Here is a 25,388-nt window from a genome sequence, read left to right as displayed (position 1 = left end):
ATTTTCTTTTTTTGTTGTGTCTCTGCCAGGTTTTGGTATCAGGATGATGCTGGCCTCATAAAATGAGTTAGGGAAGAGTCCCTCTTTTTCTATTGTGTGGAATAGTTTCAGAAGGAATGATACCAGCTCCTCTTTGTACTTATGGTAGAATTCGACTATGAATCCATCTGGTCCTTTTTTTTTTTTTTTTTTTGGTTGGTACGCTATTAATTACTGCATCAGTTTCAGGACTCGTTATTGGTCTATTCAGGGATTTGGCTTCTTCCTGGTTTAGTGTTGGGAGGGTGTATGTGTCCAGGAATGTATCCATTTCTTCTAGATTTTTCTAGCTTATTTGTGTAGAGGTTTTTATAGTATATTCTTCTGCTAGTTTCTATTTCTGTGAGGTCAGTGGTGATATCCCCTTTATCATTTTTTGTTGTATCTATTTGATTCTTCTCTCTTTGCTTCTTTATTAGTCTGGCTAGTGGTCAATCTATTTTGTTAATCTTAAAAAAATAAATAAAACATCCCCTGCATTCTTTGATTTTTTGAAGCATTTTTTGTCTCTTTCTCCTTCAGTTCTGCTCTGATCTTAGTTATTTCTTGTCTTCTGCTAGCTTTTGAATTTGTTTATTGTTGCTTCTCTAGTTATTTTAATTGTGATGTTAGGGTGTCGATTTTAGATCTGTCCCGCCTTCTTCTGTGGGCATTTAGTGCTATAAATTTTTCTCTAAAGACCGCATTAGTTGTGTCCCAGAGACTCTGGTACATTGTGTCTTTGTTCTCATTGATTTCAAATAACTTATTTATTTCTGCCTTAATTTCGTTATTTACCCAGTAGTCATCCAGGAGCAGATTGTTCAGTTTTCATGTAGTTGTATGTTTTTGAGTGAGTTTCTTAATCCTGAGTTCTAATTTGATTGCACTGGGGTCTGAGATACAGTTTTTTATGATTTCCATTCTTTTATATTTGCTGAGGAGTGTTTTACTTCCAATTATGTGCTCAATTTTAGAATAAGTGTGATGTGGTGTCAAGAAGAATGTACATTCTGTTGATCTGGGGTGGAGAGTTTTGTAGACGTCTATTAGGTCTGCTTGGTCCAGAGCTGAGTTCAAGTCCAAACATCCTTGTTAATTTTTTGTCTCATTGATCTGTCTAATATTGACAGTGTGGTGTAAAGTCTCCCACTATTTTTGTGTGGGAGTCTAACTCTCTCTGTAGGTCTCTAAAAACTTGCTTATGAATCTGCGTGCTCCTGTATTGGGTGCATATATATTTAGGATAGTTAGCTCTTCTTGTTTCATTGATCCCTTTGCCATTATGTAATGCCCTTCTTTGTCTTTTGTGATCTTTGTTGGTTTAAACTCTGTTTTATCAGAGACTAGGATTGCAACCCCTGCTTTTTTTTTGCTTTCCATTTGCTTCGTAAATATTCTTCCATCCTTTTATTTTGAGACTATGTGTATCTTTGCACTTGAGATGGGTCTCCTGAATACAGCACACTGATGGGTCTTGACTCTTTATCCAATTTGCCAGTGTTTGCCTTTTAATTGGGGCATTTAGCCCGTTTACATTTAAGTTTAATATTGTTATGTGTGAATTTGATCCTGTCATTAATGATGCTAGCTCGTTATTTTGCCCCATTAGTTGATGCAGTTTCTTAATAGTTTCCATGGTCTTTACAATTTGGTGTGTTTTTGCAGTGGGTGATATTGGGTTTTACTTTCCATATTTAGTGCTTTCTTCAGGAGCTCTTGTAAGGCAGGCCTGGTGGTGACAAAATCTCTCAGCATTTGCTTGTCTGTAAAGGATTTTATTTCTCCTTCTCTTATGAAGCTTAGTTTGGCTGGATATGAAATTCTGGATTGAAAATTTTTTTCTGTAAGAATGTTGAATATTTGCCCCTACTCTCTTCTGGACTGTAGTGTTTCTGCAGAGTCATCTGTTGTTAGTCTGATGGGCTTCCTTTTGTGCCTTTGTAGGTAACCCAACCTTTCTCTCTGTCTGCCCTTAACATTTTTTCCTTCATTTTAACCTTGGTGAATGTGATGGTTATGTGTCTTGGTGTTGCTCTTCTCGTGGAGTATCTTTATGGTGTTCTCTGTATTTCCTGAATTTGAATGTTGGCTTGTCTTGCTAGGTTGGGGAAGTTCTCCTGGATAATATCCTGAAGAGTGTTTTCCAACTTGGTTCCATTCTCTCTGTCACTTTTAGGTACACCAGTCAAACATAGGTTTGGTCTTTTCACATAGTCCCATATTTCTTGGAGGCTTTGTTCCTTCCTTTTCATTCTTTTTTCTCTAATCTTGTCTTCTTGCTTTATTTAATTAAGTTGATCTTCAGTGTCTGATATCCTTTCTTCCACTTGATCAATTCTGCTATTGATTCTTGTGTATGGTTTACAAAGTTCTCGTGCCGTGTTTTTCAGCTCCGTCAGGTCATTTATGTTTGTCTCTAAACTGGTTATTCTAGTTAGCAATTCCTGTAACCTCTTTTCAAGGTTCTTATCTTCCTTGCATTGGGTCAGAACATGCTCCTTTAGCTCAGAAGAGTTTGTTATTACTCACCTTCTGAAGCCTACTTCTGTCAATTCATCAAACTCATCCTTCATCTAGTTTTGTTCCCTTGGTGGTGAGGAATTGTGATCCTTTGGAGTAGAAGAGGCGTTCTGGTTTTTGGAATTTTCAGCCTTTTTGTGCTGGTTTTTCCTCATCTTCGTGGATTCATTTACCTTTGGTCTTTGATGTTGGTGTCCTTTGGATGGGGTTTTTGTGTAGATGTCCTTTTTGTTGATGTTGATGCTACTCCTTTCTGTTTGGTAGTTTTCCTTCTAACGGGCCCCTCTGCTGCAGGTCTGCTGGAGTTTGCTGGAGGTCCACTCCAATCCCTCTTTGCCTGGGTATCACCAGTGGAGGCTGCGGAACAGCAAAGATTGCTGCCTGTTCTTTCCTCTGGAAGCTTCATCCCAGAGGGGCCCCCGCCAGATGCCAGCCAGAGCTCTCCTGTATGAGATGTCTATTGACCCCTGCTGGGAGATGTCTCCCAGTCAGGAGGCACGGGGGTCAGGGATCCACTTGAGGAGGCAGTCTGTCCCTTAGCAGAGCTCGAATGCTGTGCTGGGAGATCCACTGCTCTCTGAAGAGCTGGCAGGCAGGAATGTTTGTCTGCTGAAGCTGTGCCCACAGCCGCCCCTTCCCCCAGGTGCTCTGTCCTAGGGAATGAGAGTTTTATCTATAAGCCCCTGACAGGGGCTGCTGCCTTTCTTTCAGAGATGCCTTGCCCAGTGAGGAGGAATCTAGTGAGACAGTCTGGCTACAGCAGCTTTGTTGGATCTGCCTCCTTCAAACTTCCTGGTGGCTTTGTTTACACTATGAGGGGAAAACCGCCTACTCAAGCCTCAGTAGTGGTGGACTGCCCCCCCTGCCACCCCGAACAAGCTCGAGCATCCCAGGTCAACTTCAGACTGCTATGCTGGCAGTGAGAATTTCAAGCTAGTGGATCTTAGCTTGCTGGGCTCTGTAGGGTGGGATCCGCTGAACTAGACCACTTGGCTCCCTGGCTTCAGCCCCCCAGAGTGAACGGTTCTGTCTCGCTGATGTTCCAAGTGACACTGGGATATAAGAAAAAAACTCCTGCAGCTAGCTCGGTGTCTGCCCAAACAGCCACCCAATTTTGTGCTTGAAACCCAGGGCCCTAGTGGTGTAGGCACCCAAGGGAATCTCCTGGTCTGCAGGTTGCAAAGACTGTGGGAAAAGCATAGTATCTGGGCTGGAATGCAGCATCCCTCACATCACAGTTTCTCACGGCTTCCCTTGGCTAGGGGAGGGAATTCGTCTACCCCTTGTGCTTCCTGAGTGAGGGGATGCCCCACCCTGCTTCGGCTCGCCCTCCATGGGCTGCACCCACTGTCTAACCAGTCCCAATAAGATGAGCCAGGTACCTTAGTTGGAAATGCAGAAATCACCCACCTTCTGCATTGATCTCACTGGGAGCTGCAGACTGGAGCTGCTCCTGTTTGGCCATCTTGGCAGTCACCTTCTTGTTACTATTCTTAACTTAAAACTAAAAATTCCACCCTCATGAGCACATACCAACGTATAAAACACAATGCAAATGAGAATAGTGAAGAAAAAGGGGAGGAGAGGGCTGGAACTAAAAATAGAGCCAAAGACTTTTACTAAAGATACGCATATTATTAGGTCTGCATGGATATATTCCTACTGTCAAGCATACTGCATTTTATATAATGGTGCTGAATGTACATTTGATGAATTTATTTAATTGAGTTTGAACTAGATGTGCTATGATTGGCTCACTAATTTTATCCTGAGAGCTTGTTAGCAGGGAAAAAAAATGACAGTAATCCAATGAATTGTCTTTAAGATTAAAAAGAAACATGTGCTCAATAAAAATAAAACATTTTTCTAATATTAAAACTAAAGTATTTCTCCTGAGGGTTTTTATAAACAGAAAACTATAAAATAAATTGAATAATATTCATAAAATGCTTGTTAACAAAAGGGCCACATTTTATAGGGCAATTTCCTTTATCATTTAAGCATAGATTAAAGCTACCATTGGCAACATTACTCTTACCTCACTAAACATTTCTTCTCATTCTCCATTTCTGGGACATTCTTTTCCTCCCAACTTTTAAACCAGCAGTTCTCAACTTTAGCTGCCCACTAGAATCATCAGGAGGCCTTAAAAACAGAGCTGCCTATGCCCAACACAGATAAAAATTAAATCAGAATCGTTAGAAGTAGAACCTGAGTGTCAGCAAGTATATTTTAGAAGGCTCCATGGAAAAACCCCAGTGTGGTCAGTGTTGAGAATGATTTCTCAAGGAAACATTGGAATGACACCAGGACTTTTTTATTCATAGCCCGTCCCTCAGTGGGCCTTTGCAGCCCTATAGCTTTAAATATAATTTCTATCTCCTGTATACTTTAGACCGTATAACCACTATGCACTTGAGAACTCCAGTTGCATGTCTAATACCCATTTCAATCTTATATGCAAACCTTCACTCCTAATTTTACTCCCCTTAGTTTTCACCATCTTAATGAGTGGTACCATCAATTTTTCTGATTTATCAGTCAATCCTTGACTTCTCTCTTTCTCTCACATCCTTTGTCTAACATTAGCAATCTGTGCAAAATATGCCTGTCGTATCACCACCTGGACTAATAAGATCCTAGTTAAGATAACTTCTATTTCTCACTTGGAACACTGAAATATTTATGAACCTAGTTTCCCTGCATCCACCCTTGTCCCATCTTTCATTCACAGTCTGTTTTCCACATCGTAGGTCTTGATCACCCATGTCTTCCTGTAACACCTATGACAACATGACACCAGAATAACATCCAGGTTCCCTACCATGATATGCAAGACCTTATATGATCTGTCCCTGGGCTGTATCTCCTAACCCACTTCCTACCATTCTCATGCCCCATCACTGCCCCCTGCCCCAGCCGTATCTGCTTTCCTGGAATATGTCTTATGTGCTTATGTCTCAGTGTCTTTTCACCTGGTTTCCTTTCTTCCTGGAATGCTTTTTTTCCCCAAGTTACTTACATAATGTATTTCCTCACTTCCTTCAGGTTTTTGTCCAAATGTCACCTAGGGTTGCCCCTGACTACCTTACCACAATTGCATTTAGTGTCTATAGAGTTTCTCAGTAGAAAGATTATTTTTAGTTTGTTTTTATAATTTACATATTCATTGCTTAAAGATGCAATAGTAGCTTGCAGAGATAAAGAAATATTCAAATCTAGAATCTTTTGGCTTCATTTGTCTAAAACAGAACTCAGGCTTCTTTTTTACCATTGCTGTTCTGTGTATGATTACTGAGTTTTCCTTCCTGTGATTTTCTCTCAGTGATTTCTCCTTTAAACCACACCGTGATATGAACTAGTATATTGGGAATGACTCAGATTTTCCGTATCCTGAGAAAGTGACAAAGCAAAACTCTACATGTGAGGTTCTAGCTCAGATTGGTTTGCCATTTTGCTTTACCTGCTGATTCAGGATCAGGCAGGTGTTTGAAGATTTGCCTCATGGAAAAGGAAGTTGAGACTTATTTTGTGTTTCTTTTGAAGACAGATCTAGAATCATGGTAGAAGCAGCAAAAAGGTAGACTTTAGCTCTTATCATAAAATTTCTTAGTCAAGACTAAGTAATATGCTCTCCTCATATTTTTCTGGAAAGTGGTTTATCAATGGGAAAGGATACAAAAAGCATATTTAAAGGGGAATTGAAGCAGAAGCAAAAGAAATTTGTACTCACATTAATAATCTGTCTTCTCTGACACCTTCAACTGCCCCATGCCCTTCTCACCTTTTCAGATGGAGTAAATAATGATGCTCTTGACAACACTGTAACTTCTACCTCCTTCTAACATGGAACCTAGCACACTGTATTATGATTCTTATTTGTGTACCTGCTTTCCATATGAGAATAGAGAATTGTGTTTTCTCATTGCCTAGCATGATTCTGGTATGCTTTCTATAAATTTTTTTTTTTAGTCATGATTTTTAGTTCTTTATTCTTCAATAAAATGAATTATTTTCCAGAGACAATAGTTAGAATGCTTGTGAAATCTTTTTATAAGTAAAACAGAAGAATCATGTTTTCAGTGATGGCTATAGAGTTGCAGAGGGAAACGTCTTACTATAGGAGTAAAAGACACAGAATCCAGAGTTGAAAGCTGGCACCTGGACAGTGCTACTCATTGCCAGTCTTACCAGGAACATTCCATAGGGTCTGGTTTTTTAGCTTACTCAGCAAATAACTATTTCATTCTGCTCAGAGTGAGGCTAGAGAGCCACTGAAAAACTATATGCAAGTTTTGCAAGGGTGTGGCCAAGACACAACCAGAGAATCCTGTTTAAGGGATTTATAGGATCATTTATTGATTATTGAATAAATGAAGGTAGGGAATGGCCCGGAAATGTCCAAGAACAGTGAATTCCTCATTAAGGTAATTTCAAGCCCTGCCCCCCCGCCACCAAAAAAAATGATGCTAACAAATGAAGCACATTGTGCTGTTTGTTCTAGCTTTGTTTTTTTTTAATAGCAAATATTATTTGCTTCAAATTGGCATTCTGTGCTAATTACTAACAACTGTTTGCTACAATATGTTATTTTGCATAAACTACAGAGGTAATGATATCCTAGAAAACTGCTCAGGTGGGTCCTAGTTGATAATTCTTGGTTGAATCTAGATTTTTACGCAATAAAAAACATATCTTGTCTACCTATTAATTACTAATTTCTAAGAAAACTCTAAGATTCTAGAAGATAGAGTCTAACTACAGAAGCCCTCTGTATCTGTGGGTTCCAGATCTGTGGATTCAACTATCTGTGATTAAAAATATTTAGAAAAAAATAATATAAATAACAACAAAAATAATATAAAAATAGTGTAAAACTATTTACATAGCATTTACATTGTATTAGGTATTACTTATACCTAAATGATAAGTAATAAGTAATCTAAAGATGATTTAAAGTATGTAGGAGGATATGCATAGATTATATGCAAATACTATATTATTTTATATCAGAAACTCGAGCATTTGTGGATTTTAGTATCTGCTAGTGCAGCAGGGGCCCTGGAGCCGGTCCCTCTCAGATACTGACAGATACTGAGGGACAACTGTATTTTATTTTTCCTATGTCTTAGAAACATTATAAAACACTAGGCACAAAATAGTTACTTATAGACTCTGCTTATCTAGTTCTGTGTGATAGAAAATGAGGCCCTAGCCCACAGTGTTCTCATATGCACTCTAGAAGGATACAACTGTGAGTGTGGGAAAAAGTCATCTGAAGGTCAGAGATATGCATTATTCCTGAGTACCTGCTGCGACTTGCTGGTACTAGCTGCCCTTGGAAAAAAGCTGAGAAGACAGAAAAAAAATAGGTGAAGCAAGCCAGAGGATTAGTTGAAGAAAATTAATGGACGATAACAATTGAATATAGGAATGACAAGAATTTTCACGTGCCAAGGAAGATGAGTTAAATAAGAATAGGTTTAATAGGAAAGCTAGGTGTCAGGACCAGGAACAGGCATCCAGGTGCCCACCAGCAAAGGTCAGAAGAGTCTGAGGCATTATTTGAACACATTTGCTTTTAGCTGTTTGGTTCACCTCTCTTCATCATCAGGTCTTCCGAATAACAGGCTGAATGCCTTTCCATGGTTTGGTATTGGTATAGTCATAAACTCTGATCAATCAAGTTCAAATATGACTTGGATAGTTTCCACGGACATCAACAGCCAAACTCACTGAGGAATATCAAGTTAACCTGATAGTATTGAAATGGGAGTGAAATTACCTACAAGGGTTTTCCATGCAGATTGAAATTTATCCTGATACACTTTTCTTTTGCCTGAAACTTTACAGATTGTTACTTATATGTGTGTACAAATCACTGGATTTCATGTCTCTGTCAAATTCTTGATGAAATAATCAGTACTGATGGAAATGGGAAGTTTCAGTTTCATTTTGGTTTCGATTTTTTGTTGTTGTTGTTAGGGATTTGGGAGGGTCTCATTGGGAATTAGAGAACACTTGAGTGGGTTGTTAAGGTATTAAGGAATCTTTTCAAATGTAGGAGGCCAGGACTAAAACAGAGATGGGTGGGTGCTTTCTAATTTGATAACCTTGGGATGGTTGTAAATATGTACTCGACATTCTTGAGGGTTTATAGTGAGTGAAAGAAAGAGAATAACCAAGGGAGACTTTTAGACTTTTACTGTAAATAACTGGGTAGAAGGTGGTACTAACTAAAATAAAAAAGGCTGCTAGTTGCCTCTCATTGTTCTTCCTTTTCAAAGTTTTCCTAATTATCTTTGATTTTTCTATATTAACCTTAGTATCAAATTACATACTTCCAAAAAGTCCATTTTTATTGGACTTTGATTATATTTGTAATGAATATGGGTAGAATTCTAATCTTTATGATATTAAACATTCCTATCCAAGGGCATAGTTTATCTTTCTAGTTTCTTAGTCTTATTTATATCTTTTGGTGTTATTCTGGAGATTTTCTTTTACTACATAGATTTTGCACATTTTTTGTTAAGCTTATTTTAAGTATTTTATCTTTTGTACTGCTATTATAATGGGGCCTCTTCTTACAATGTATTTTCTAAGATGTTATATATGAAAGCTATTTACTTGTGTATATTTGATCTTTACTTGATTAATTTATTGAATTATCACAGTGTTTCTTACAGTAGTCTGATTTTTTAGATTTATCAAATACATTTTAACTTTTATGGTTTTTTTCTAGTTTCATTTGTTTATTGTTCTTTAATTTCTAAAGTTAAATGATTCATTTTCTTATTTCTGTTTTATTGATATAATAATTTATCCACAATTTTTTTAACATTGCTTTATATTTATTTTATAGGATCTAATATGAAGTGTTTTCATTAGAAATCTTTCTAAAATTTTTGCAATGTTGTTTTGTTTTATTTTGACCCAAGAATTATTTAAAAGAATTTTTAAAAACTTCCGATAAAAGGGTCTCCTTATGAAGGATCTTTTTTTTCCCGATTTTTTCAATAATTATAATTTTATTGAGTTGTAATCAAATAAAATTATAGTCTAATTATTTACTTTTTGGTATTAAAATTTTCTTTGTAACCAAGTTTATACCATTTGCACATGAGAAGAAAATGTATTATTTGTTTTCTGAGTTTTATATAGTCATATATATAATATTAGTTAAGTTATTGACATTTTCTGTATCCTTGATCTGTCATGAACTGAGAAAGTTATTCAAAAATAAATTAAACAAATACAATATATTTTGTTTCTATATATATCTCCTGTAATTTCTGCTTAAAGGAATTCTATTTCTTTTTCATATGTATTTATTATTTTTCTATCTTTATTTGAATCACTCTTTTACTTTATAATGTGTGCCTCTTTGTTTTATTTAGTGCTGAATTTTTGTTTGACAGAAAGCATTATTTTTTGGCATTTTCCTGCTACATGTTTGCTTTCAACATTTCTGAATTCCGAATAACTTTGTTTATGTGTATAATATATATTGTATAGAATTAGCAAACATATAATTAGATTTTGCTTTGTAAGTCAATTTGAAAATATTGTTCATTTAAATAAATGACTTAGGGAAATTTATATTTGTTTTTATGATAAATATATATGGTAAAACTATCATTTTCTATTCTGTTTATTGTTTTTATTTTTTACAGTTTTTTTCTTTGTGCATTAAAAAAATATTTAAGAAGGTTTTCGTTACCTTAATAATTACAACATTATATAGTACTCTTAATTCTCTATTTATAGGGTGGCTACTGATACTCTAGTAAAATAAATAAATGATAAAATGATTTTATTTTCTCCCCTCATTCCATTTCTTTTGTCTCCAACCTGCTATTTGCCAGTAAAAATTATTTGAAAAAATATATATTTTTTTATTTTTTACTTTATACTTTTAAATATTCTTACACTTTGATTATCTGGTTGGTCAGCTTTTAAACATTTGTTGATTCCTATTATTACATATTAGGCAGTCAACAAACTTTCTCATCTTTGCCCTTTCTCATTCTAATTTTGGTAGTTGCATTATTTCTGCATAGTAAAAGCAAAGACCATTTACATTTGTCTGTGTTTTAGTCTGTTTTGTTCTGCTATAGCAGAATATCACAGACTGGGTAATTTATAAAGAATAGAAATTTATTTCTGAACAGTTACAGAGGTTGAAAGTCCAAGATCAAGGTGCCAGCATTCTGGTGCGGGCCTTCTTACTGCATCATCTCATGATGGAAGGCAGAATGGAAAGAAAGGGCAAGAGCAAGACAGAAGTGGGCTGAACTTGTTCATTTAGAAGGAACCCACTCCTGCAATAACAGCATGAATCCATTCATGAGGGCAGAGGACTGGTGTCCTAATCACCTCTTAAAGGTTCCACCTCTTAATATTGTTACAATTGCAATTCCATTTCAACATGAGTTTGGAAGAGGACAAACATTCAAGCTATAGCAGTTTGTCACCCCAATCCTCACACTTTTTTGAAGTCTTGGTCCTATAATTATAATCAAAACTTTCCGCAGTCCTTTTGCTAGTTTCCTCAGACATACTTTGATTAAGTAAACTATGTCTTTTAGCATGTTCCTTAGGAAAGACGTATGGGAACAATATTTCCTGAATTCTTGCATTTTCAAAATTGTTTGCAACTTTTAATCTTGGAGGCAGATTTGACTGGCTATAAAGTCCTTTACTCTCATTTTTTTACATGAATCATTTGTAGATACACAATGAGATACCATCATCTCACACCAGTCAGAATGACTATTATTAAAAAGTCAAAAAATAACAGATTATGGCGAGGTTGCAGAGGAAAAAGAATGTTTATACACCATTGATGGGAGTGTAAATTAGTTCAACCATTGTGGAAAACAGCAGGGTAATTCCTCAGAGACCTAAAAACAGAGCTACCGTTCAACCCAGCAATCCCATTACTGGGTATACACCCAAAGGAATATAAATTGTTCTATCATAGACACATGCACACGTTCATTGCAGCACTATTCACAGTCACAAAGACATGAAATCAACCTAAATGCCCATTAACGGTAGACTAAAGAAAATGTGGTGTGTGTGTGTGTGTATATACACACACACTACATACAAACACACGCACATACACACACCATGGAATACTATGCAGCCATAAAAAAGAATGAGATCACATCCTTTACAGGAACATGGATGGAGCTGGAGGCCATTATCTTTAGCAAATTAATACAGGAACAGAAATCCAAATACTGCATACTGTCACTTATAAGTAGGAGCTAAATGATCAGGGCAAATGGACACAGAGAGGGGAACAACAGACACTGAGGCTTACCGGTGGGTGGAGGTTGGGAGGAGGGAGGGAATTAGGAAAACTAATTAATGGGTACTAGGCTTCATACTTAAGTGATGAAATAATCTGTACAATAAACCCTCGTGACTTGAGCTTGCCTATACAGCAAACCTGCACATGTACCCTTGAACTTAAAAGTTAAAAACAAATAAAAATAACTATTTTTATATAATATTTGGTCATAATGTTCAACTTTTCCAAGACATTTTTTATTGAGTTTATTGGTACATTAAACATTGGTAAGTTCTTAATTTTTTTTTGCCTTTGTTTTGCCTTTTGTCTTGGTTCTGACACTTTTTAAATATATCTTTCTATTGAATTTTTAAAAATTTGCATATGGTAAAATTTACTCTTGGTGTGCAGTTTCATTAATTTAGACAAATGCATGTAGTCATCTATTAAATTAATTAGTCTAACACCACTAGAATCAGAACAGCTTCATCACTCCCCAAATTCCCCTGGGTTTGCCCTTGCATAATATCCTTTTATTGATACTGTGTCACATCCATTTTTATTACTCATCATTGAATGAGTTGGATGTTTTTAGATCTACTGTTTACAGGACACTTCTGCTGGGGGTTAGAGGAGGTCCTGTGCAGCTTTCTGACTCCTTTATTACTTTCACAGAGTCAGATTGCTTTCTTCTAAAATAGCCCCTCCATGTAAGTGTGTTCCCACCCACTCTAAACTATACTGGGTCCCGGAAGGCTTTTCTGCCTTTATTTCTGTTCTCACTGCCCCAATTAGGAAAGCTATATTTTTTTGCACTTTGGGATAAACTTTTCATAGAAGTGTATTTTTGCAGTCAATTCTCAGAGATCTGCCGCTGCCGGCCATGTTGTCATTCTCCGCATTTCTTTGCTGCCTTTCTCCCTGTATGGTATCTACTGATTGCTGCTTTTGGTAACTCTTAACATGTTTTTGGAGTCTGTAGAAATTAGGTCTTCCAGTTTTTCTAAAAATGGTGATCATGTAACTTTTGTTGTTTTGGTTAACTGTGTAGCATTTGCACATCTTCCAGGAGAAGACAAGATGCAGTCTTAGCCATATTCTTACCAGACTGCACTTTATCACCAACTTTCCCTCACTCTCCTTTCATGGCTCACACTTTAAATATTGGAATCTCTTGCCTCTCTTGTTCATTCATCACTCCCTTAAGGTTTTCATATAAAAACTTCCTGTGATGTACCATAACCTATGACAAAAAAATTTTGCTATTTTCTAAATACCCACTTTCAAAGTTGGTTAGTTTTTTCCTGCTATTCTTTTAGCTTGGAATGCCTTTTTCTTCCTTACCTGATTAGAATACTTCTGCTTATGCATTAAGACCTAAAAAATGTATTTCCTCCTTTAGGAATCCTTCCTAGACACCTTCTCAAGACAGAATTAATCTCTCAGTTGTGCTCCCACAATATATTGTCCCATTTTTTGTTCACTTATCTTGTTGCTTTTAGTATTTGTTTGCCTGTCATTATGAAGACAATGAGTGTCCCGTATACTAATGTATTAACCAGTCAACACAGAATTTTCAAATTCTGTGTTTCAGGGACTCTACTTACAGCTCTCCTATGATGATCGGCACTTACCCTAATTTGGTCTCATTTGATTTTCCTTTCAGTTAATTGAAGGGTACAATATTTTGGTTCCTCTTGGTTTTCTTGTCTAGCTTTTGTGTTCAAAGTGATTTAGTCATGTCAAAGTAGCCTTTCTACTCTTAGGAAATAGGTGAAACTCTTCTAGATTTAGAGCATTTGTAAAATTTTTAAAAGTTCAGTAATCACTGATAGAAATTCTTCTGTATTCCAGGTGATGCAACTGTGACAATAGCTCACAGATATACCCCCAAAGAACAATTGAAGATTCATACGCAGCTGGCAGATATTATCATAGTTGCTGCAGGTAAGTTCTTAGTGACTGTTATTTTTTGGAATGTCATCAGCAGAATACTTCCTGCCCTAAATGCTGACATGTTTGAAAGCTTTTTGAGAGAATTAGCTGTATGTATGACTAACTTCTGTTGATTGGATTCTGTCTCTTGGCAATCATTATATCAGTCCATTGTGCCTATGTTAGCATTTGTTACTTCATTGTGGAAAACCCAAGCAGCTTTTGGGATGACAGATTAAGCACAAGAACAATGTGCACTTTGCTAATTGCTTTGACAAACATGGTTTAACAGCATTTACAGAAAAAGGTTGGTGCAGGTAAATAATACATTGTAGCTATGGAGAACAATAAAACTTGTACTTTCAAGTCGTATCATGGAACATAGAATGTTCAGGTGAGGGGAAAAGATAGTCACTATGCTGCCCTAAACACAGCCAGGCTGAAGAATTATGTTCTGAAGTCTAGACTTTAGGGGAAAAGTTGATGGATGAGACCATGTCCGAAGGAGAGTATCTAGGATAAGAATCTTTCCAAAAGTGATGACATATGAAATTTGGTCTGATGAACTGAGGATGTTTGGTCTGGAAGAAAGAAAGCATGACCTAAAGAGATACAACAACTTTCTTTTTTTAACATAAAGAAAAAAACCCAAGCCCAAACTTTTATAATAATAAAAGCTGCCTCAAAGTCACCAGTTCTTGAGATAGTAAGTTCCTTATCACTACAGTGATTAGCAAAATAGATGAAAACATAAGTGGGATTTCATAGAGCATTATTTGTCAATGTTTATTGGATTTTGCCCCATTTTGGTTGACAAAAAAATCATCCCCTTTCAACATTATCAAAATATTTCAATAAATTAAACAACATAGCTAAATATATAAAAGAAAGCTTTATGGAATATATGTATATGTATACTTATATTTCATAAGATTAAATTTATTTAAATTTATTTGTGTTTTCCTACAGGGTAAGTTGACAAGAAAGATATTTTAGAACATAGAAAAGGCTGGAATATGGGGCTTGTGTATGGATAATTCACTTACAGATATTTGAGAGTTTATCATATACTCTCATTTTAATTAAACGTGTACTTTTGAATAACAAAGACAGTACTAAATTTATTCATTCATTCAATAAATATTGGACCCTTCCTATGCAGCAGTATCTATTTTAAATTTTAGGAATACAGCAATGGATACAAATGATGAAATGTCAGCCCTCGTAGAACTTACATCTTAGTGGGAGAGAGAGCAAATAAACAGTAAAATATAATGTCAGATAATGATAAGTGCTATAATGAAGTTGGATGAAGGAATAGTGTTTTGGGGATACTGTTTTAGATTGATTGATTGATTGGTGAAGATCTTTCTTGGGAGGTGACCTTTTGAGTAGAGTTCTTGTCCTGGCCATTCTTCATTTGTCCACCAGCCCCAATGTCTGCCCTTCCCTGCCTGGTCTGGCCCTGAGAGGCTGACTAATGAAGATGGCCTCACCTATGTTCCTCTGACACTGGCTCCCAGCAAGGTTTGGCACTAGCAGGATATCTGAAGGAGAAGAAGAGAAACGTTAAGTCATGGTGTTTCTTCTCTACTCTCTTCCATTTCTACTGTCTTTCTCCTTTCTCCTGCATCGATAGCTTTTGCTCAGCATCCTTTCCCTGACAGCTAAGGCTCTCACTGGGCTGCAGTAACACCATTTCCTCACCCCTACAGACCTAGGAATGGTACAAGCTTCCTCCAGTTTCTAATCTCTAAGAGCTGCAACAGCTTTTGTTTTTATCTTAGCCTGAATATATCGCTGTAAAAATTATTTCATTACTATATGGGGTGGATTCTGCTTCCCATGGAGATACCGACGGAAGCAGATCTGTATGAAGTAAAGGCACAAATCAAGAACCATTCCTGGGGGAAGAGCATTCCGAGCAGAGGGAACAGCAGACACCAAAGTCCTTAGGCAGGAGCATGCTTGATGTATTCCAGAACACAGGTCTTTGACGGCTTATTATATTACTCTGCTTTTAATTAAATATTAATAAATTATGAGGATACTAGTAGGAAATGTTGTTGGGAAGGTAGCCAGGGTTAGCTCATGAAGGACATTGTCGGCCATGGTTAGGATTTTGATATAAGCCAAGAATGGCTGACAGCAGATCAACGTGGTCTGACTTAGGTTTTAAAGGACTGATCACACCTTTAAAAACATATCAGACCTTATGTCTGCAGTTGTGTCAAGAACTGACTCTAGAGGTGTAAAAGTAGAAATAGAGAGGGGGATATTGCAATCTCATTTAATGGATCTAGATTTTGCTCTAATTTGTTTTGTATTTGAACACATAGTTTCAATCAAATTTAATAAAATATCTGATTCTTCTATAGGCCCTTTTCTGGAACCCAGAATATATATGTGACTGCAGGAACAGTAGTTGGCTCCTCATAGAGTAAAAATAGAAATGTTCTTTTTCCCAGAAAAAAAAATCAATAAGTTGGTACAGATAAACATAACCACATTTCCTGTTTTTCTGAAAAATTACATTTGGGTGATATCAAATGCAAATTTTTGAACTGCGTTGACAGAAGTCAGGCATGTTTAGAGAGTTGGTAAACTTTTTCAGACCACAGATCAACATTAAGTGAAATACTGCTTCAGCCACTGATACCTTCATGTAGATAAGTATTATACTGATTTCTTTTTAGAGACACTTCTGTTCACACACAAGATACAGAATTTGTTGAGTAAAGAGGAATTTGAATGCTCATCTTTGTCCATTTCTAACCTTAGGCAAATGAAGTTCACATTATCCATAAAAGGTATTATTTGACTAATGTTAACAGCTTGTACAGAATATTTGACAATTGTCCTTAGATAACATCAAATATTATATTGAATGAATATTTTATTCTAGTGGAGGAAAATCTCTCAGTATGCCTTCCTACTCATGGTTTGTTTTATTATTATGACAAATGGCACATGGGTGGTCACAATCCACTTGCCAGAAACACTGATATTCTCTTGTAACTAAGTCAAAGCTTATGCCATAATGCCAACACTGTTGTCTTCCTTGAGTTTATCCTCTCTAGCTTTCTTTGTAAAGGCCTAAATCAGACTTGATTACAGATATTTAAAAAGAAGACAGGAAAAGAAAAAGAAAAGGAAAATAAAGGAAGAGAAGGACAAGGAAGACTCAAGCCTATATAAAACAAACAAGACAGGAGCCAGGAGGTACTGAAGCCTTAGGTGTGGTGGGTGTTGAGGCTGTCCCACAAGCATCCCGCTGAGGGTATTTTCTTACCACCAGAGGGCGCCAGTCAGGTGAGCAGCTACTTCAGATGTAGCCAAGTTGGCCATACACCATCCTAATCCTAGTTAGAAGACATTTTAAACAAAGACAGTGGGAACAAGTCCTGTTCCTTGCTTTTTTGTTTCACCTTTAATGTCTCTTACTAAATACAGAAGTATGTTGAATGTAGAAGACAGATTTGTATATAGTTCTGCAGTCTTCTTGAAGAAATAAATATTTAGCCAATGGGAAATTCAGGGGAAGAAAATTGAGAATTTATAAGAAATAACTAAAGATTGCTACATTTCCAGTTAATTAATAATTACCTGAGGAAGTTAGGGATAAAACATGTAGGCATTTATAAATTATAGAAAAAATGTGAGTGAATATAAAAAAGAAATCCCATATAACCAGACAATAGGAATAAAGTATTACCAGAATGACCATATCATGCATTGTGTGTGGGAAATAAACAAATACAAATAGCAGTGGGTATGTAAAAAGGAAATAGTGATCTAAAAGCAGAGGTAGCCAGAACGGGGAGGGCTAGATCACTGACATAATGAGAATGTCAGCATATATGGAAACAATCTGATCTAGGAGAACTCAGAGTAGAGGAGGAGGATTGTGTGATATATATCAGAAAGAATGATAGTGTCTGAGAGATGAGAGTGAAGAATGTGGTGGCGAAATCTTGACACGAGCTTGAAAAAAGTAAAAGAGGAAATCTTGTGTGAAGATCCTGAGACATGAATATTAGCTTATGTTAATATTAATGTCATCCCTCCAGTTTCTCATAGTACTACACCTACTGGCTTATATATCACTCACCTTTTTAAAATTGCCACCCAAAATTGAGAATTAGACTCAGTTAGAAGCTTAGATCTGCAGAATCAGACCCTGTCACACTATGCAATTAGAAGTAAGTAGCTTCAAGTCCCTACCCAAAGCCAAATCTCTGCGTTCACAGAGAGAGTTAACAAGTTTCTAGAGTACTTTAATGTACCATGGTTATAGCACATAGTACCTGTTTATAGTTATCTTCATTAGACTACAGCAGGTGAAGGCGTGGTATTTTTTTTTTTTTTAAGCTTGCTAGGTAAGTGCTTAGAACAATATCTAACACATAGTGGTTGCCCAGTAAATGTGAGCTGTGTTGATTTTGAGATTATAACTAAAATAAGGACTTTTTCAAATTGATACATATTTAGCCAATATAATCTAATTTTTTTAAGATGGAATTATTCTAGTTGTTGAATTTACAAAGTGTAGCATTATTTTTGGGAACTACCAAATTATTCCACTTTGTCATCATAAAGTAGTTGCTAAAGCAATAAAAAGTGAAATATTTATTCATGAAAGAGTAGTTCATATCATTAAGTGTATGAATGCAGTGATTTAGGTGTAAATGTTAAGATTAAGAAATGATGGGAAAGGTGGCTGGGTGCAGTGGCTTACACCTGTAATCCTAGCACTTTGGGAGGCTCAAGTGGGTGGATCACCTGTGGTCAGGAGTTCCAGACCAGCCTGTCCAGCATGGTGAAACCCTGTCTCTACTAAAAATACAAAAATTAGGTGTGGTGGTGGGTGCCTGTAATCCCAGCTACTCAGGAGGCTGAGGCAGGAGAATCACTTGAACCCAGGAGGCGGAGGTTGCAGTGAGCCGAGATCACACCACTGCACTCCAGCCTGGGCAACAGAGCAAGACTCTGTCTCAGAAAAAAAGAAAAAAGAAAAAAAGAAATTATGGGAAAGGTGAAGAAAGAGTAAGGAGACTATTACTGACATCTAAAGCACAGTAAGAGTATTGGATGATTGAAAGGGGAGGAGCAGTTTAGGGAAAGGCTAAATCAGCTTTGCACAAGCTACTGATAAAGAAGGGAAAGCTAGCCAGTATCAATTCTAAGATCATGTTGGAGATCATTGGGCTTTCTCGTATCTGCTTTAAGGAAACTGTAGGCTATCCTAAGTCTGTAAAATTCTAGGAATCTTCATTATTCGGCAGGATAGGCAAGTTTTTTTGGACATTGTCCACAATACCCTCCACCCATCTGAGTAAACTCTGAAACTATATTCAGGAAATGAGCTGCTGAGTCAATGCCACTTGCATGTCAAGCTCTGGATGCAGTGTCGCGGTGGTGAAAGCTGGCATTTTTGGCCACTAAGCCATCCCTTCCAGCGTGACAAATGAACCTTCACAGTTGTAACTTTAGAGTGTCTATTGCAACACTTTTAATGACAGATACCATGATATAAAACAGGATAAATGAGCAATTTAGTAATTCAGAATATTCATAGTTACTTGTCATAAAGTACAAAGTGACCAACTAATTTCCTTTCACCACTTCTGCAATCATATTATCAAGTCTTAGAAACACTCCCATCCAACATTATCCTAGGGCTCAATAGGGTTTTCCCCCGGGTGTATTTCCTCCTCCTTGAAACAGGGTTCATAATTTTCAGGAGACCAGGACATTGAGATGTTCCAAGGGGTGGGGCAAGGAAATAGCTCCACCATCCCCACAGCTCATGCAACCCGGGAGTACAACTTGCTCACTTACAGCCCTGAGTGCTTCCTGAGTGATGCCAGCACATTTCATGGCTTCACTCATACTATAGTCCTTTCCATATCTCATTTCTTATTTGTTACTGTCCAGCTTGTCTTCTTTTGCTAACCTCTGCTACTCCACTTAAGAGTTCCTTCCCTCCCAATAATGGGATGGCTGGGTCAAATGGTATTTCTAGTTCTAGATCCCTGAGGAATCGCCACACTGACTTCCACAATGGTTGAACTAGTTTACAGTCCCACCAACAATGTAAAAGTGTTCCTATTTCTCCACATTCTCTCCAGCACCTGTTGTTTCCTGATTTTTTAATGATGGCCATTCTAACTGGTGTGAGATGGTATCTCACTGTGGTTTTGATTTGCATTTCTCTGATGGCCAGTGATGATGAGCATTTCTTCATGTGTTTTTTGGCTGCATAAATGTCTTCTTTTGAGAAGTGTCTGTTCATGTCCTTTGCCCACTTTTTGATGGGGTTGTTTGTTTTTTTCTTGTAAATTTGTTTGAGTTCATTGTAGATTCTGGATATTAGCCCTTTGTCAGATGAGTAGGTTGCAAAAATTTTCTCCCATTCTGTAGGTTGCCTGTTCACTCTGATGGTAGTTTCTTTTGCTGTGCAGAAGCTCTTTAGTTTAATGAGATCCCATTTGTCAATTTTGGCTTTTGTTGCCATGGCTTTTGGTGTTTTAGACATGAAGTCCTTGCCCACGCCTATGGCCTGAATGGTATTGCCATTATTGGGTATATACCCAAAGGAGTATAAATCATGGTGCTATAAAGACACATGCACACGTATGTTTATTGCGGCACTATTCACAATAGCAAAGACTTGGAACCAACCCAAATGTCCAACAACAATAGACTGGATTAAGAAAATGTGGCACATATACACCATGGAATACTATGCAGCCTTAAAAAATGATGAGTTCGTGTCCTTTGTAGGGACATGGATGAAACTGGAAAACATCATTCTCAGTAAACTATCGCAAGGACAAAAAACCAAACACCGCATGTTCTCACTCATAGGTGGGAATTGAACAATGAGAACTCATGGACACAGGAAGGGGAACATCACATTCCGGAGACTGTTGTGGGGTGGCGGGGGGAGGCGGGGACAGCATTAGGAGATATACCTAATGCTAAATGACGAGTTAATGGGTGCAGGAAATCAACATGGCACATGGATACATATGTAACAAACCTGCACATTGTGCACATGTACCCTAAAACCTAAAGTATAATTAAAAAAAATAATAATAATAAATAAATTAATAAATAAAAAGGAAAAAAAAAAAAAAAAGAGTTCCTTCCCTCCTTCCTACAAGTTGCCATTATTTCCATGGTACAGAGTAGTGAAAATTCACAGGCCTTTCTAAAGTAGGAATTCCAGGATTTAAATTCCAGCTCTGAGACTTGCTGATTGTGAGCTCGGTCTCATCTCTGAATCTCAATCTGTTCATTGATGTGATTTAAATGATAATAATAAAAGTAACCTTTCATAGCAATGTCTACTTTATATTTTCTATCTTAACTATGCTGATCTAAGTAGAATTTCCCATATCTAAAATGATGCCTTTTACTTATTGAAAGGCATTTTAGTGTGGTTTATGTGTAATACCAAATAAATAATATTTAATGCTTCTCAAAAAAAAAAAAAACCTTTTGCATAGTGTAATCAAGCTAGCCAATCCATGTAAAGAGCATAGCACAGTGCCCAGTATATTGCAGATATTCAATAAGTGTTATGTGTTAATGTGTTCTATGTTAGACATTGCATGTGAATATTTAAACAATTTAGAAATGATAAATCAGTTGATTATTAAGCTACACCTTAGAATAACTAAAAGAATATACTTCATGGTTGCTTTTGATACTAATATAGTATCAGAGTAGAGTAGTTATTATAAGCATAAATAAATTAATCTAAGAAGTGATTTACACATGAGGGACCAACTTTATGGAAACTTTATTTTTATACTTAAGATGTATGACTTCTCAGGATGACATCAGCGCTTGTTCATAGATGTGTATTCTGTTGTTCCCTGGATGAATTCCTTATTGCCTCTCCCTCCTTTGGAACAACCTGACTTTGAGAGGGGAGATAGGGAAGGTCGAGGCACTTAGATGAAAGGGATTTTTTTCTCTCAGGCCTTTATCCACCATCCCAGTCTCCCTCTCTCTCTCTTTCTACCTCATCTTCCCACCTCAGGCTATTCTGGCCCTCTCAACCCATGCCCAAAGCCTAAGTTACTAAGTAAGCAAAGCTTCCCTGGTCTGCAGTGAACTTTGTCAATACCTGAGAGGGCAGCCTGATTACTGATATTTTTCTTGGTGTCAGTAATACATCCTTACTGCAAAAACTTAGAAAACTTGGACAATAGAGAGGGAGGGAAAGAACCTTAATCCCAACCAAAGTGAAATAAGGTAAACAGTTTGATGTTTGACCTTGTACTGTTTTATATTTATACATAGATCTAAATATTTAAACAATTCTTTTGCCTTGTATATACTATTTGTATTTAGCAGCTCTACACTGTGTACCTGTTTCTTTATAAAATGCTTTCTTCCAAAACAGACTTCTAATGACTCTATAGTATTGAGCACTATGGATATACTAAAATTTATTTATTCAGTTCTTGACTGTTGGACATTTAGATAGTTCCCTGAGTTTTACTGTTATGAATAATGCAGCAAACAGCTGTAAACATCTTAGATTATTTGCACAAGTAACCTGTAATATTTATCATATTGGTCTTAAGTTTATTTTCTTAGTAATTATTACTTATATTCTAAAAACAAATGAACATTTAAGCTTGGCATATAATAGAGGCTTACACATGTGTTTAATAGTAAAGCATATTTCATACCTTACCTGTACATTTATGTAAAGTTTTAATAGAGAGGGGAGATAGCTGTGTCTCGTTTGTAACCCATTCTCTAGGCCTGTTATCATTACCAATCAGTATACTATGAAGCTTTAGATCCTTATCTTTCCACAAGAGAAGATAGAAGCCTGGTGTGTGGGGAAAGGGACTCAAATATGAAGTAGGGTGTAGTATCAAAAGAAACATGGTCTTTAAAGTAAGGAGAGTTTGGTTTTAAATTCAATTTTAACTTTAAAAATCTCATCTAACTCTCTGGGCTTTATTTTCACCTGTCGCAAAATGGAGGTAGTAATACTAGTGTTTATAAACTGTCATGAGAATTACATGCTTAGCACATAATGGCCACTAAGTGAATGTAGTTTCCCTTCCCTTCATTATCCTATTGTGTGGTGAGCCTATCACTAAAATTACAACATGTTTTAAATGAAAATATATGAAAATTTATTGTCTATTATGAAAAGCCTTTGTCTTTAACTTTCGGATACTTTGGTAATATAGACTGTACAAAAACATGTGCAGACGTTTATATGTTTTCTTGCTCATTAGCCTCAAATAAGCAAAAACATTTTCCCAAGATTGATCACCTCAGAACCATCACAAAGTTTAATTTTTTTTTCTTCATTTGACTGAGACCCTTGCATTTTTCTCCTCAACTTGTTCTAATTACAGGGACTTTTGAAAAGGGGGGTTTAATCTTTTCATCTGTAAGTGTTTTCAATCTATGCTATTAGTACATGGTTAGCTGAGGTTGATTTTTTTTCTTTTGAGGCTCTTCTCTCAACACATATATATGTACTACTTCTGATTTTTCATGAGTAAAACAAGCATTGATAGCAATATCCAAAAAAGCTTCAGTAAAGAACAATTTAGATCAAAGATCTTTCTTCACTGTGGAGAGTCACAGACTTCCTTGGAAATATACTTTAGATGGTCAAATGGTACATCATTTAAACTTAATTCTACTTGGGTCCATACATGTATATCATGGGCTTGGGAAGAAGTGAGGTTCTTCCTTTCAAGTTATGTCTGTAGCCTTTGATATTATCACTTTGTTATATTTTTATGTCCAGGCCTTTAAAAGGTTTATGTTAGGAAATACTTAAATATACCCAAAAGTGTATAAGAATAATGTTAATTAAAATGTTAACACTTATGCTATCAATACCTAAATTTGACTGGTGTGAATATTATGTATATTTTCAATCTACCTGTTTTATATTTCTATAACTTGCTTTGTTTTGACTAATACTATGACTTGAAAGTTTGCCCATGCTAATAGATGTAGCACTATTTCTATAATACTCAATTGCTGAGTATCCATTTTCTGTTGATGAATATGTATGCTATTTCCAATTTATTGCTATTATGAACAGTTCTGTAATGTTTAAGTTTATACATATTTTCTTCGAGACTCATTCATTCATCCATCCAGCAAATACTAATTTGGCCACTGGTACATATTAAGCCATACAGCAGGCAATAGAAAAAAATATATATATAAACTTGGTTCAGCTCTTGAGAAGTCCAGACACTAGTAGAGGAGAAAGATGTACAAACAAATTAGTGTAATACAGCTTGCTAGTGCAATATTAGATACATGTGTGTATATATATGTACATGTCTATCTGTTTAGAAAAGGAGACAGTGTGTGTGTGTGTGTGTGTGTTTGTGTGTGTAAGAGACACAGATAGATTGAAAAATAAAAACAGAGACAGAGAGAGAGCATCATTGGAGAGGAAGTAATAGCTCTTTTCCTCTGACTCTGAAGAGTAAATGAAAGAGTTGGGTTTCATCCCAGAGAATGAACAGAAATTCACTAGGCAGAATAAAAGGCAATGAGACTTCTGGCAACTTAGAGCTATAAAATGCTATGCATATAGCAAAGAAAATATTTACTCTTTCAAAATGACAAGTGCCTGTCTGTGAGTTGTGAAAGATGAAGCATAACGTTTAGGAAAAATCAGACATCATAATAAATTAAGAAATTTTAATTTTATCCTGCAGGTTATAGGCAACCTTTAAATAATTAGAAGCACTGGAATAACATCATATTTGAATTTTAGAAAGATCACTTGGATAGCCCCTGTGCAGGGATAAAACTGGAAGTAGCATTGATGTGGTTCTACACTAATACAGGAGTAGATGAAAGTGAGAAGGAAAAACAGGAAGTTGACTTGAAAGACTTACTGGCTTTAGAGACTAAGTATATGGTGTTGCCATTAACAAGGAAGGGTATATAGAAAAGAAGCAAGGTTTGAGAGAAGTAAAGATGTATGAGTGGGAGGAGATAATTAATTCAATGTGAATGTGTTGAGTTGATGACACTAGGTGTTATATTCAGGTGGAAAAGTCCAGGAGAGGGTTGAGATATGTGGGTGTGGGGTTTGGGAAAGAGCTGTGTTCTGGAGTGATAATTTTGGAAGTCATTAATATCAGGGGTATTGGACACGAAGGCATGGATAAAACCATCTAGAATAAGTCTGTTTATAGTGCATGGACTGAATTTCTATTTCAGACATATTTGAAGTGTGTTGGTTGATATGGTTACTTCTATAACATTGCCTTCTTGCTTCTGTATACCTAGTGCCAATGAAAGATAGCCTATTCTTATTCCAGCATCTACTTCAATTGATTGTATAAGAAAAAACTGGTATTTTTATGAAGCTTTGTTGTTTCATACCTGTTGTTCTTTTGTAACCCCAACTTTATCAGCTTGAAAGCATTGTTTGAGTAACATGAGAGAATGTATTTGATAAACCAAAATGTGCCATATAGTGGAGATAAAATTGTGTCCTAAAAATAAAATGATGGACTTCACTTCATAAATGTTTAATTTTTTACATGTAAAAGATTAAATTTAAGCTTCTTTAATGTAATGT

General features: G+C 36.3%; 1 protein-coding gene across 4 annotated transcripts in view; it reads left to right on the top strand.

Annotated features, from left to right (window-relative positions):
* Positions 1-25,388, top strand: part of MTHFD2L (methylenetetrahydrofolate dehydrogenase (NADP+ dependent) 2 like) — a 185,480-nt gene that overhangs the window by 96,452 nt on the left and 63,640 nt on the right. For all 4 annotated transcript variants that reach the window (XM_032150209.2, XM_058433931.1, XM_058433925.1 and 1 more), the window contains one exon: positions 13,700-13,792. In XM_032150209.2, the coding sequence (XP_032006100.1) occupies positions 13,700-13,792 (93 nt within the window). The remainder of the gene's footprint in view (positions 1-13,699; positions 13,793-25,388) is intronic.

This window comes from Hylobates moloch, unplaced genomic scaffold, assembly GCF_009828535.3.
Source record: "Hylobates moloch isolate HMO894 unplaced genomic scaffold, HMol_V3 SCAFFOLD_2, whole genome shotgun sequence".
NCBI classification, from domain to species: Eukaryota; Metazoa; Chordata; class Mammalia; order Primates; family Hylobatidae; genus Hylobates; species Hylobates moloch.
The sequence above is the reverse complement of the archived record's forward strand: the minus strand, read 5'-3'. Positions and strand labels throughout refer to the sequence as shown.